Below are 13,134 nucleotides of genomic sequence, written 5' to 3'. Positions count from 1 at the left end.
GCATTATCAGGATGGACATATTGTACCAGCTGGGGAGTTTTACCTCAGGCACCTCGAAGGGCACCTCCTGGCTGTTACTCTTCAGGATGTCCGCCAGCAGACGCAGGGTCCTCTCTCTGGGAATGACGTTCTCCTCCTGCATCTTCGTCCACATGGCCTCTGCCTTCTGCCAGTCGTTTGTATCCTCTGTAAACAACCAGACACACATCAGGGAGTGGAACGAGGAAAGGTTTGTAGATTTGTTACGACACAGACCTGCGCGGCTGTAGTCAGCTCACCACCCGGGCTGCACCACACAGCAATTTCTGACCAAGCACTCCAGGCTGAGAGAAGGCAATCACAGCACTAATCTGATCAACTGACTGACCCTCAACTATGCTGTAATTTGTCAAACACACTAACTAGTGATGTCGGAGTGTGTGTTTGTGTGAGTGTGTGTGTAATGGGTCGACAATCAGCTTTAACACTCCAATCACAACTGTTATCTGCTCTGCTCTCCACCGCAGCAATCACACCATGTCTTCTGCTTACTTCTGACTGATCCCACTCAAAGCCTGCGGAAAGAGCACGCACGCGCACACACACAGAGACAGAGACGCGCACACACACAGAGAGAGAGACGCACACACACAGAGACAGAGATGCGCGCGCGCACACACACACACACACACACACACACACACACACAGAGACAGAGACGCACACACACAGAGACAGAGACGCACACACAAAGAGACAGAGACTCACACACAGAGACAGAGACGCACACACACAGAGACACACATAGAGAGACAGAGACGCACACACAGAGACGCACACACACAGAGACAGAGACACACACACACACACACACACTGAACGAAACAAAATTACACAGACAAATGAAAGACTTACTGCAGAGCCGGAGTATGTAACTGTACATCTCATCGCGGTCGCACTCGAACAGCTTAGCCGTGATGTCCACCATCTGCTCCAAGGCCTCCATCTATACACACAAACACAATGTACACCTTAAGCTGGAATTTTTGTATTTCCATTCTTCTTCTTTTTGCTTTATTCTTTGTGGCCTTGATTATCTGGGCTATTTTGTCCATGTCCGTGTCCGTGTGTCCGTGTGTGTGTCCGTGTGTGTGTGTGTGCGTGTGTGTGTGCGTGCGTGCGTGTTACCTGGTTATTGAAAATGCATTTCTCTGAATACCACTGCAGGCGTCCAGGCTTCGCCCTCAGCCCGGGGGTCTACAAAAGGAAAACAGATGAGAACTTCTATATAAGAAAGCAGAAATGTAACAGCGACAAACTGTGTGGAACAAACATTATTCTCAAATCCAATCTAGTTAGGTTGTTTATATATTATTTAAACCCTTCTAGTAGTATTTGAGAGCAGCAGCAGGACATATATAGGTTAATAAAATATAACTCAAAACCATTAAAGCATTATTGATCCATAAAAACCCAGAGTCTAAAGAGCATTTTTAATATTGCTATTACTAGCCTAATACCAGGATCAATAAAGACGCTATCTCACTGGTTTTTAAGGTGTTTACACGATGAGCTCTTGTCCTTTTATGTGAGCGCAGCAGTTTTACATTAACATCACACTGATTTTATTTTCAGCAGCTGCGACTGTAAACCAGGAGCAGAAATGTGTAGATAATGTTTGCTTGGCCTCCACAGCCCATGAATACATAAAAAGCTTCAAGGCTGTGTGTCGCTACACAGAATACACAACTGGTAAACAGTTAAATGTGCTCAGTGGAGTCTTAGGCCTGCATTTAGCATCCAAGCTGCACCGGAGGGCATTATTTTTTATTATTAATCAGTCTGCTGGTTGTTGTTTTTTTTTTCCAGAGAATTTATTAAACATTTAGATTATAGAAAGTCATGGTACAGTGGAAATGTCCATCTCTCCCAATTGCTTGTTTTGTTTAACCAACAATCCAAAACCATTATTTGAATTGATGTGAAGGCACTTTAGATATTTAGATTTGGATCGTTCCTAAATTTATTCTGTGAATGATCCCAAATTTAACACTGGAATAGTACTGACACACAGACAACCCAACAACATAATGCCTCCGACCACAGCTGTAGTTAGGGTGAGGGCATAAAGACGACTCCTGGCAATATTTTGAAAATATCTTCAATTCACTTTAAGTGCCTTAATCTTGTGCACATGAATTCAAAACAGGAAAACAAACCTATTCATATATGTTAGAGGCAGGAACCAGCAAATATTTGTCTTTCATGAGTTGAATAATTAATTGGTTAGCACTTCCCCATTAATCTTATCATCATTTGAACACTAATGCGCTAAATTGAGTAGATTTATGTGAATTGACAATGTACAGAGGAAAGAAAAACATGTTTGTTTTTTTTACAAATATCAAAGAAAAGATTTGCGTATCCGGTTCAAATTCTTTGCTAAAGATTGCAATACCAGTATTTGTAGTATACTGCAAAATTAAACTGCATTGATAAATTTTGTTTATACCAGAGTTCTCATAACCACATTCATTTCCTCCTCATACTAGAAGATTACCCCAAAGCTCGTGTTAAACTGAGTTTGACACTGGTATTTGAACAATGTGCATTTTGTATTGTAACTGATTTAAATAAAGGTGGAAATCTCTTGCTAAATAAAGGCTGAATAGAACAAATGGTAAAAAGAAAAAAAAAAGATTACAGGTTAAAAGTCAAAATACAACATAAAACAATAACAAGTTCAGTTTAAAATGCTTTGAGTTTGAGGTCCCAGCAGCTGCAGTCTTCCATTTTTTGGGAGATTATCTTCTACTTTTAGGACACCAGTGATATGCAGTGTGTGAGTTGTCAATAAGGGCTGACATAGATTGATCTGCAGGCTCATGTAGCAACGATTTAGCCTGATATGTGGAGTGACTAGATGATTATTATCATGAAATACCAGTGATCAGGATTTTATCTGTTTCTGGGGGCTTTGATACAATCTGAATAAGACCAGGATGAGAAATCTCTCTCTCTCTCTCTTCCTGGTAATCTGGCTAAGAAAAAAAAAAAAAAAAGCGGGTGGGGCGGTGGGGGAGGGGGACGACGACACAGACCGATCTGGCAGGAAGTTAATCTGAATGAGGATCAACAGCGCTCAATCCCCGCTGGCCTCTTTGATGGGAGCCCATCATACCGTGAGAGGGAGGGGAGAGCAAAGAAAAGACGGGCTTCATCCCTTTCTCTGACTGTCCCTCACCGCCGTCATCCTTTTCCTCTCTCAATCCCCACTCCTCTCAATCCCTCCACTCTTCCTCCAAATCTCTCCTGCTCCTCCTCGCTCTTTTCCCCTGCCTCTCCATCCCTCTAGCTGTCCCAGGCAAAGGCATTATGTTCTTACCCAACCAGCCAAAGGGACAAATTAAAATGTGTTGCACTCACTCTCCCTCAGTCTGTCTAATCTTCTTAGCGACTAAGGCCCAGTGCAAGTGCTCCATCTTTTTTGCCTCCGATTCCTCTTACTTGGTAAAGTCTTGAGGGCTCAAAGCGGCACAGCTACTCGCAAACACACACACACACACACACACACACACACACACACACACACACACACACACACACACACACACACACAGAAACACACACAAATGTTTGGGATTTTGAATCCGTCAAGACAAATCTCCCTAATCTGGGCCGAAAAACTAAATCCTCAGAAATAAGAAGGCACATAATTTACACACAAACGGGTTGATCAAAAGAATTCAAAAGTAGAAACAAACAAAACAAACACTCTCACTTTCAGGAAGAGATAAAGGAAAAAATGTCAAGCAGGTCAGACTATCAGAACAATCTTCCAACAGGCGCACACAGAGTATGACAGTCCGTCCCTCTTTAAGAGTCTCGTGTGGCCCTTAGTTGCTAAAACACATTTAAAGGTTTCTCTCTCATCCTTACGTATATGTACGCAAAAAGAAAAAGCTAGAGCCGACCTCGTCTCACCTCCACTTAACAAACCCTCTCCATCTCAATTCCTAATGTTCTAATTCCACTAATCACCTGGCCACTTACACACACACACACACACACACACACACACACACACACACACACACACACACACACACACACACACACAACCCTCTCCCTAACACAAAAACAGATAATGGCTCACCACTCTGTAGCAATACTACCTAACCTTGACCATCGCGCGCACACACAACGCGTGCTGCAATAATAGGCCCGGCCACCTGACAATCCCCTACCTAACCACGACCATTTAGCACAAAATTGGCCACCTTTCTCTATCATTACATTTAATTAGCTGTGATTAATCAGCTGCCAATTATACCAAACACAGCCTAAAGAGAGACACCACTCTGGACTGCCACTTGACACTCTCACAGGGGGAAAAAAAGTATTGGTGTGTTTGAGAGTGAGAGTGTGTGTGTGTGTGTGTGTGTATGCATATCTGAGTGATAGACGTGACTCTATTGTAGTTATATCACCTGAGTGCTGCATCCATCGTCACGCAAGTGTAATAAGAGACAGTTCAGGAGTGAACTTTCTCTTCAGAGACTTTGTTGTAAAAAAAAATCCATGCAGGTTAAGTGAGTGGCAACTTTTGAAATGTAATATCAGTTTTTTCCTGATTATACTCCGGAAAGAGCAAATCACTAAACCGACAACTCTGGGCAACTTAAGGTCGCCACCAATCAGTCTATCACACTTCAAAGCTGTGTTGTTAACAATGGATTAAAAAATTATGTGTAATGTGAAAAGTGTTGTTTCTAGCGACGAGAGAATTAAAACCAGACTCTGAAGTTCTCTTCAACTATATGAAGCATTTTAGTGGCTTTCAGCTCATTGTTTTGGTTTTACAGTTCACAACTTAACACTTCAACCTGCAGCAGGCAGCTGTTGAGTAAAAAAAGCTCTGAAAATCCTACTGAATAAATATTCTTGAGCATTAAGCACCTCAACAGAGCCAGATACGTCCCTCAAGAGTGTGCAGAGACCAAAATGGAGCCAGACGAACCTTCAAACTAAATCCAGCAGAAGAGGTGATGCAGCTGAGCTTTGATGCCCTCAACAATGTGTACAGTCGTGTGAAAAATCAAGTAGAAATTGTTGATTTATTTTTCAATACATTTGGACAAGCACACGTTTCATCTTCGGATAAAGACAGTAAACCTGAACATAAAAACAAGGAAATTTAGCTCTTCGATCATTTATTTGACAAATATATGACGAGATGTAATATATGTCAGTGGAAAAAGTAAGTACACCTTTGGTGTCAGAAGCAAGTATATCCTCCTTCAGCAGAAGTAACTTGTAGGTGTTTTACAAGACTGTCCGCGGTCCTGCTGAAATCTGACCATTCTTCCATGCAAAATTCCTTCATTCTCCAGATCTTGGAGGGTTTTCTTGCATGAACCGCCCATCTCAAACCCTTCACACAAACAACATTTCAACGGGATTCAAATCTGAGCTTCACCAGGTCAAATGTACATCTAGTCGATTTACAAAGCATCAACAATCTCACGCATCGCTGGCATGTAGCTGACTAAAATAAGCAGGATAACGGACGTACAATCTAGCAGGAGGAGAACGACAGCCGCAATAACAACATGTTGATAATGTATAAGAGGGTTTGGAAATCCTCAAGAGGGACAAATCCCTATTTTAGTGTGCACTGGGACAGGAGAGAGAGAGAGAGAGAGAGAGAGAGAGAGAGAGAGAGAGAGAGAGAGAGAGAGAGAGAGAGAGAGAGAGAGAGAGAGAGTGATGTCAGAGGGAGTTAGGATATTTTTTCCTCTCTTTAGTTCTCTTCCTGATCAGGCAACATAATGGCCTTGTTTCTCTTCCTCTGTTGTCAGCCCCATCCCTCTATTCATTTGTTCATCCAGCTCTCCGTCCTGCTGTCCAGTCCCACACCGCCCGACCCCTTTTATCCAAGTGGAAATCGCTTCTTATCTGCCCCGCTTTGCCTCTCTCGTTTTCTCACACTAATCTACAGGGTTTATAGCGGGACTTAAGATAACAAAGATATAAATATTCATACCAATATTCAGGTCAGATGATTTACAATAACAAAAAGAGGGTGGCAATTCCATCCTGCTAGTCCTCTGTGGCTCATGAGAGAAGTGCAGATGGGAGAATTATTTTTCATGGGGTAGATTTTATTTTATATTTAGATCTGATCCAGGAAGTTAGAGTCAAATGACGGACTAAAATAAAACAACCTTAGCCGTTTTAGTTACCACCATGAAGTGGAAAAAGAAAACATGAAACTTCTTATGACATATTCTGTTCTAATCCTAAAAAAAAAGGTCTCTGGTGGAAATTAAGTCGATTTTAGTAAAGCACAGTACAATTAGTAGTACAAATGCAAAATACCACTACTCCATTCATGTATGAGTTTACAAACCGAATACATCGAGCTTCAGTATTGGTAGGTAGGTAGGTAGGTATATACTTTATTAATCCCCGAGGGGAAATTTTTTCATTGGACGTTATTTAGATTGGACATTATTTCAGTTCATTAAATGACCACTCATCCGCGATCTCGATTCCTTCCTCTGTACGATCTCATTTCTAAATGCCAATGATTCTGCCGCATTTTCATCCGGGACATCAGCACAACAACAAAAAACAAGCGCTCCTACTCTCTCCCTCAACCAATAACAACGCGGCGTTACACTATGTGATGCAGAGCATCAAAAACCGGCAGTGAGGAAAATAAACCAAGTGAGAGACAAAGAAAGAAAAAGAAAATGCACATGAAACAGAATGCGTGCAGCAAAAGAAGACAAGAGGCTGAACTTAAATGGTTTTTTTGTTTGCCTCCATTCTCAATATGTCCTTTACTTGACTCTGTTGATGTATGTGCAAAGAGGAAGGGGGGCATTCCTCTCGTTTATTTGATCAACATTTATATGACCTGAAAACTTATATATATTATATATTTGAGAAATTGAGAAATATTATTTGTTGATATTGTATTGTTGTTGGCCATTTCCAGAGGTGGGGGGGGGGGGGGGAGAGTTTACTTGAGTGACATTTTAACAATATGTATGTTTGATTGGTAAATTCAGTTAATATTCCTGTAAAAGTGCAGCTGGGCACCAGGCAGCACTGATTAATTCCAGATGGATTCCACCTGCGTCTAAGTGGCACTAATTCCAGAGAACTTTCCTGATTAATTGCAGACAGGAAGTGACAGGGTATAAAAGATCTTGGGTGTTTGGAGGTTTTCTTTGGTTCTGTGGGAAAGTGGAGGAGTCCCTCTGTTGTGTGCTTTGTTTTTTTTTTTAGTTGTTCTAAATACATTTTTATTTATTTATTTTTTTAAATCACCGCTAGCATGCTGGTCAATTCTTCCCCCTCACATTACAACAATGGTCATCCACAACAATGTTCGGTATCAGATTCATGAAGCAACTGCATTCAAGCTACAAACAAAACAAATGTGTTTCCATTGATGTTTGACACACCGTTTTTGGGTTCTCTTTTGAAAAAACCCAAAACGCAAGAGTGAATTGTGATCTCATTTCTAAGCAAAAAAATCTTGTCTCATCTATAAAAAAAAAAAAGAAAAAGTGTTTTAATATAAATTTAGGTTGGTTATTATTGGAAAGATTTCACTTTACTTAAAATGTCCTGATAAAAATCTGGCTGAGCTTTTGGTCAACTTTGGTACTGACCAGTTTTCCATATGTGCTACAGTTATGATCCCTCTGGTAGCTTTGATTTCTAGATCTGTTTAACTTCTGCCTTGTCAAATAAATGACCTCCTTTATTCAAGGCACTTTTTGAAGTTGAAGTGGTATCAGACGCACTAACCCGGTCTCCTCTGAGTGTGTGTGTGTGTGTGTGTGTGTGTGTGTGTGTGTGTGTGTGTGGGTGTCCGTGCATGTGCGTCCTTACCTCAATGATCTTACGAGCTTCGCGGTAACGGCCTGTCTGCAGAAATGCAAAGAACAGATCATACAGCATCGTCATCTCTCCTCGCTCCTGACTCACAAAGTCCATGGCTGCAGAGGAAGACAGACGGACGGACACGCGGGGAAACAGAGCAGAGAAAGGTCGTGAATAAAAATGCCTGCGAGGTAAGCAAACACTCCACACACTTCATCATTTCCTTCTGATTCCATTATTTGGCACAATGTCCCAGGCACAAAGCAGCCATATCAAGTCTGCTCTCAAACAAACACACATAAGTCCCGAATGAAAGCCTAAGCTCTCCTGGTAAACTTGCTAAAGCGCTCTGCTCAGCGTTACGTACTATCTCTGTCCAGCAGCTTCAGGACAGGTACCCCCCCCCCCCCCACACACACACACACACACACACGGCAAACTTTCAGTTATCCAAATGGACCTGCATATTCAGCAAAGCAGAGGACGAAGGAATAATCCCTCTGCCTTAACTTGCTCTAATTTGAAGTCACGAGAAAGGACGACGTGGTGTGATTTTGCTTTTTGGACATTAAATCATGTCTTAGATCTAATGTGGACAAGTTTGCAGACAAATCCTAATTTCTTCCTCTGAGGTTGAAGGCTGAACTGGGACAGCTCATTATAGCAGCGATTAACTTTCAGGTTTCTGTGGAAATTTCCAGGTTAAAAGCACATTTTATGTCCTCTCCTTATTCAAAAATAGTTCACTGGTTGCTATGGTTCCCAGAACCTCACAAAACCCTACATTTATTTTTTTCTGTTGATGCTTGAACTCAAACCAAGGTCACAAACGTGAGTGAAGATCTTTTGACAAAGCGTGTCACACTTTTACTGTGTTTTGTATCACTGCTGGCCGGTCTGCTGGAAGTTTGTGGTTTTGGTAGATTTCTGTTTTTATTTCAGAAGGTGTGTTTTCAGGGGAATTTTTCAGACAATCTGTGCTCGGCATCAGCACGTGACGACGGGAGCGAGCCGCGGTGCAGCAGGCTGCGGTCATCAGCGTGTAGTCGCATTGTTTCCAGGTTGAGTATGACTCGAGGTTTAGGTCATAAATCACCCCTGTCCCCCTGCTTTACTGTGATGGAGTTGGAGATGGAATAATTTGGTATTTTCAAGACTAGCTGGTTTACATGCTGGACTTTGTCACACAATTGGAAAAGTCACATTGGTTTTCAGGTGCAGCGAACGACTCCGAGGGCTTGTCACCTTTTGGGGTGTGAGGGGGTAGGGGATAAAAGAGGAAAGAGGAGGGGAAGGGGGTGGAGAGGTGCTACACTCCACGGTTTCCACCTTTACATGCTCCAGAGCCACTTGCCCCCCGCGGCACGTTGAACTTGACCTTTTCACCGTGCTGCTGTCAACACACGGGGAGACCGCTCTGAATGTGATTGGCTGAGGTGCTTCACGGCGACCCCGGTGTGAACCTGCCTGGCTCTCTGGCCCTCTTATGCACTCTTGGAATTGTTGGCACTTGTTACATGTGCTTTTAATGCAAACACTGAAGGGGCACTTTGGAATAGCCGCAGCCCCGTGCAGACGGACGATGACTAACAAAAGGTTAGAGTCCGTCAGGAGATAACAAAGTTGGATCACGGTGAGCTGGAGAGGGAAAAGAATTTGGATACAGCAGTGAGAAGCAGTGACAGAGTGCACTGCTACTCTGAACTTCAATGAGGCCACAAAAATGAGTCCATTTGGACATTACAGGTCTGTAATGACAAGATGTTTGTGCATTTTCAAACATCTCCGGGGCATCTTGGGGGCTTAATGTGCTGGCCATGAACCGCAATGTGTTCAGTTCAGGTCGACCTTAGCCTCATGTCATTCTCTATCATCATACATGGGTCAAGAGATCGGATTAATATGATGATAATCTCTTTGAAATCTGGCCAAAATTTTGTACAAATTTATGAATAAAGAGCAGCAACGAATTATCTGTTAAGGTATCAAATATTTTTAGGATTGGTGATCGAGGATTTAGTCAATAAAATGTTCTAAATTAGAGGAAAAAACATCCATGACACGTTAACAGAACTGGAAGTGCAGTCTATTAATTGGAAAAGTTGTAAATCCAAAAATATCCAAATGCAAATTATATAAAGTCAGAAAAGAATCCACAAATCTTCACATTTAAAAAGCTGGAATCGGCAAGTGCCTGGCTTTTATAATTGTTGATAATCAAAACCGTCAATTAGTGCTCTGTTGTCCCATTGATGGGTCAGAAAAAAAGATGCTTTAACGACACGGTGTGACGGCTGCTTAGACATATGTGTAACCTTTTTGCAGCAAATCGGTGTCTCCTTTCTCCACCAGACCGACGATGATGTCGTGGATTCGAGGCATCTGGTTGTAGTGCTTCTGACACTCCAGCGCTGCTTCGAGAGCTCCCGGCATGTCCTTACTGCAGACAAACACACACAGAGAGAGAGAGAGAGAGATGAAGAGGAAGAGGAGGAGGAGAAGGAGAAGGGGAAGGAGGAGAGGGAGGGGAAGGGGAAGGGGGACATCGCAGAGACAGCGTCAGAAGCCGGGTCGGTCCAATCAGTCATGTGCAGGATTGTGTCGTTAGAGAACAGAGAGTGTATCATGGGGTGTTAACCCGGCGACCTCCCATTCAAGCACTATGACCCACCTCAACAATACATGCCTTTAAATTCATGACAGCACAACTGTGGGTGACGAAGCCTTTTGGCCCCAATACATCATTTTCACACAATCGGGCACACTCTCACACCTGTCTGTGAGGGGCTAATGTCTCTCTGGACAGGCTTTTAGAGGGGAAGCAATGCAACAGATAAAAGGACCGGACTGATCTTTAGCCTCTCCGTTTGGCTCCCCTCGCACTTTCCAACTTTTCCTGCTCTTTCCCTCTTTTGTCCTCTCCAGCCCCCCTTTAACCTCCCCTCATTTCCTCTTCTCTCATTTCTCTTTTCCCTCACAATCTGCTCTCTTCTTCTTCACACTGTTCTTGCTTCCTTCTCTCTCTTTTGCCTCCTCGCCATCATCTCTTTGATTTCACCCTGTCAGCTCTCGCATCCCTCCGATGACCTCGCCCCCCCCAGCTGAGCAATTTAGCAGAAATATGGCAACATTAGAGACCCCCCCCCCATACACTCTTCTACAGCTCACTCCTTTCCTACCCCCTTCCCCCCCACCACACACACACACACCCCATCGCAACAAACAAAAGAGCATGCAGAGGGAGGATTCGTGCGCCTGATGGAGTGATAACGAGAGAAGTAGAGAGTCAGAAACGGGGGAAAGGAAGCAAGAGAGCGAGGAAGCTAAGAGAAGGGGGAGTGAGAGAGAGACCACTTCAATCCCCTCTATTGTGACAGCGCTGCCATCAATCTGTTGATTGGGTAATTACCATGTCAATCACACAGAGGTCAAAGCAGATAGGGTACCCATTGGGGAAGTAGGGGGTTAGGATGAGTGAGACGAAGCGTCAGGGAGACAGATCGGGAGCGAACAGGTGTAATTTCTGAAGTGTTTTCTCCTCAAACCAATTAGACAAGGGGATATGTGAAATATGCCCAACAAGACCAACAACTTGTAAAAATGAATAAATAAATAAATAAATAAAACCAGAAAATGATGTGACCTTGAATTCGGCCGGAGCAGAGGAGAGCGATGGAGGGAGGAGGAATGGAGTGATTAGGGTTGGAAGGCAAAGAGGTCCTCTAATTGAAATGAAGAGGGACAACATTATTCAGCAGCGCCAGTCAAGAGGCTGTTCAACCGCACAACAGTCTGATTGAACGGCACAGAAGAGAGACTCAGAGATTTTTTTGAAAATGAGAGAAAGAGCATAGAGACGGGGAGGACCCGGGGGCACCCGGGAGGGGGGGGGCATGGGTATGTTATTTACTCCAAAATGAAACAAACAAAAAAAAAAAGTGCAGAGGGAGGTTTGTAATTAACGTTATGTCTCTTATATACACAATGACTTTAACTGTTGTGGTGTGGTGCACACGGCTTCTTACCCTGAAGACATTTCATGATGGTTTGGGTTTCTAAAACTCCGTCTCCAACATCTGTTTCATCCTCCCTGCTATCTGTCCACCTCATTCATCCCTCCATCGAGATCCTTCACACCTACTTATAATCCCTCTTTCCTAATGAGACATCTTAAAAATGTATTTTTTTTTTTTTTTTTTTTTAAATCACACTAGGCAAATAAAGATAAAAGGGGCCTGGCGTTGCAATTACACCCCCTCTGTCTTCCTCCCCTCTCCCCCTCTATCCGCCCGCCAATCCACAGCCCCTCCTCAAAAAAAAGAGCTAAAGATGTCGAAAGATGGATAATTTCCCTTAGGTACAATTTAACTGTCACTTTGCGTTGCCATTTACTGCGGCGAACAGCCCTGTTAATGTCCCCAACTTTGCATGTCAGCCACTTTCCAGCCAATTAAGCCCTGAAAAAATAACGAGCGCTTTGCTCGGTGGAAACCTGAAGGATTAGACAAGGAAGCTCATTTTGCCTCATCTTACCCCACCCCCTCTTTTTTATCTCCCTCTCTGTCCCGCTCTTTTGTTCGGAGGAGATGGGCAGGCCTGTTATCAAGCCACTGTCCTCGAGCCAGGGAGAACGAGGTGTCTGTGTCTTGAAACACAAATGAGACTGTGATCATGACACCACTAGCCTGCTGTTACATGTGTTCAAGGATGGCACTTACTTATTACTAATAATTTTCACGCCTCACACAGGTGTGTGTGTGTGTGTGTGTGTGTGTGTGTGTGTGTGTGTGTGTGTGTGTGTGTGTCCATGTCTGAGAGTAAAAGTTGCAATAATTTGATCATTTGGTATATTTTGCCCACTGAGGGGCAGTCAAACACCTGATAACGTTTATATGGTGAATGTGTGTACTAATAGTTGCACTACAGTCGGTTACACATCCAGCAGAGACACAGCAACATTCAGTTTAACACGTTTAAAGGTCCCATCCCAATACTTTACACTTTTCTGGTGTTGTATTCGTAGTCTTGATATCCATAATTAGATATTTTTGTGGTTTCACATACAAAAAACCCTCTTGCTGTAATTCTACATCTCCTCTCTTAATCTTCCTCTAGATCTCTACCGAGAGCAGGAAGTTTTGTTCCTGCGTCTTTAAGAAAAATTGATCTATAATATAATAATAATTAGAATTCCTTCTGAGTGGCTGACTCTTTTCTGAGTGACGCATGGCCAGGCCAATCACAGGTTATGTT

The 13,134-nt window shown here is 43.0% G+C and overlaps 1 protein-coding gene across 1 annotated transcript in view; it reads right to left on the bottom strand.

Annotated features, from left to right (window-relative positions):
• Positions 1–13,134, bottom strand: part of lrpprc (leucine-rich pentatricopeptide repeat containing) — a 60,476-nt gene that overhangs the window by 17,895 nt on the left and 29,447 nt on the right. Inside the window, exons 24-28 of the mRNA XM_069144376.1 lie at positions 10,197–10,321; positions 7,891–7,997; positions 1,168–1,236; positions 895–985; positions 44–186 (exon numbers count right to left, since the gene is read on the bottom strand). Of these exons, the coding sequence (XP_069000477.1) occupies positions 44–186; positions 895–985; positions 1,168–1,236; positions 7,891–7,997; positions 10,197–10,321 (535 nt within the window). The remainder of the gene's footprint in view (positions 1–43; positions 187–894; positions 986–1,167; positions 1,237–7,890; positions 7,998–10,196; positions 10,322–13,134) is intronic.

Source organism: Embiotoca jacksoni, unplaced genomic scaffold (assembly GCF_022577435.1).
Source record: "Embiotoca jacksoni isolate LCO1_2020_lvr unplaced genomic scaffold, fEmbJac1.0.p SCAF_12, whole genome shotgun sequence".
Taxonomy (NCBI): Eukaryota; Metazoa; Chordata; class Actinopteri; family Embiotocidae; genus Embiotoca; species Embiotoca jacksoni.
The sequence above is the reverse complement of the archived record's forward strand: the minus strand, read 5'-3'. Positions and strand labels throughout refer to the sequence as shown.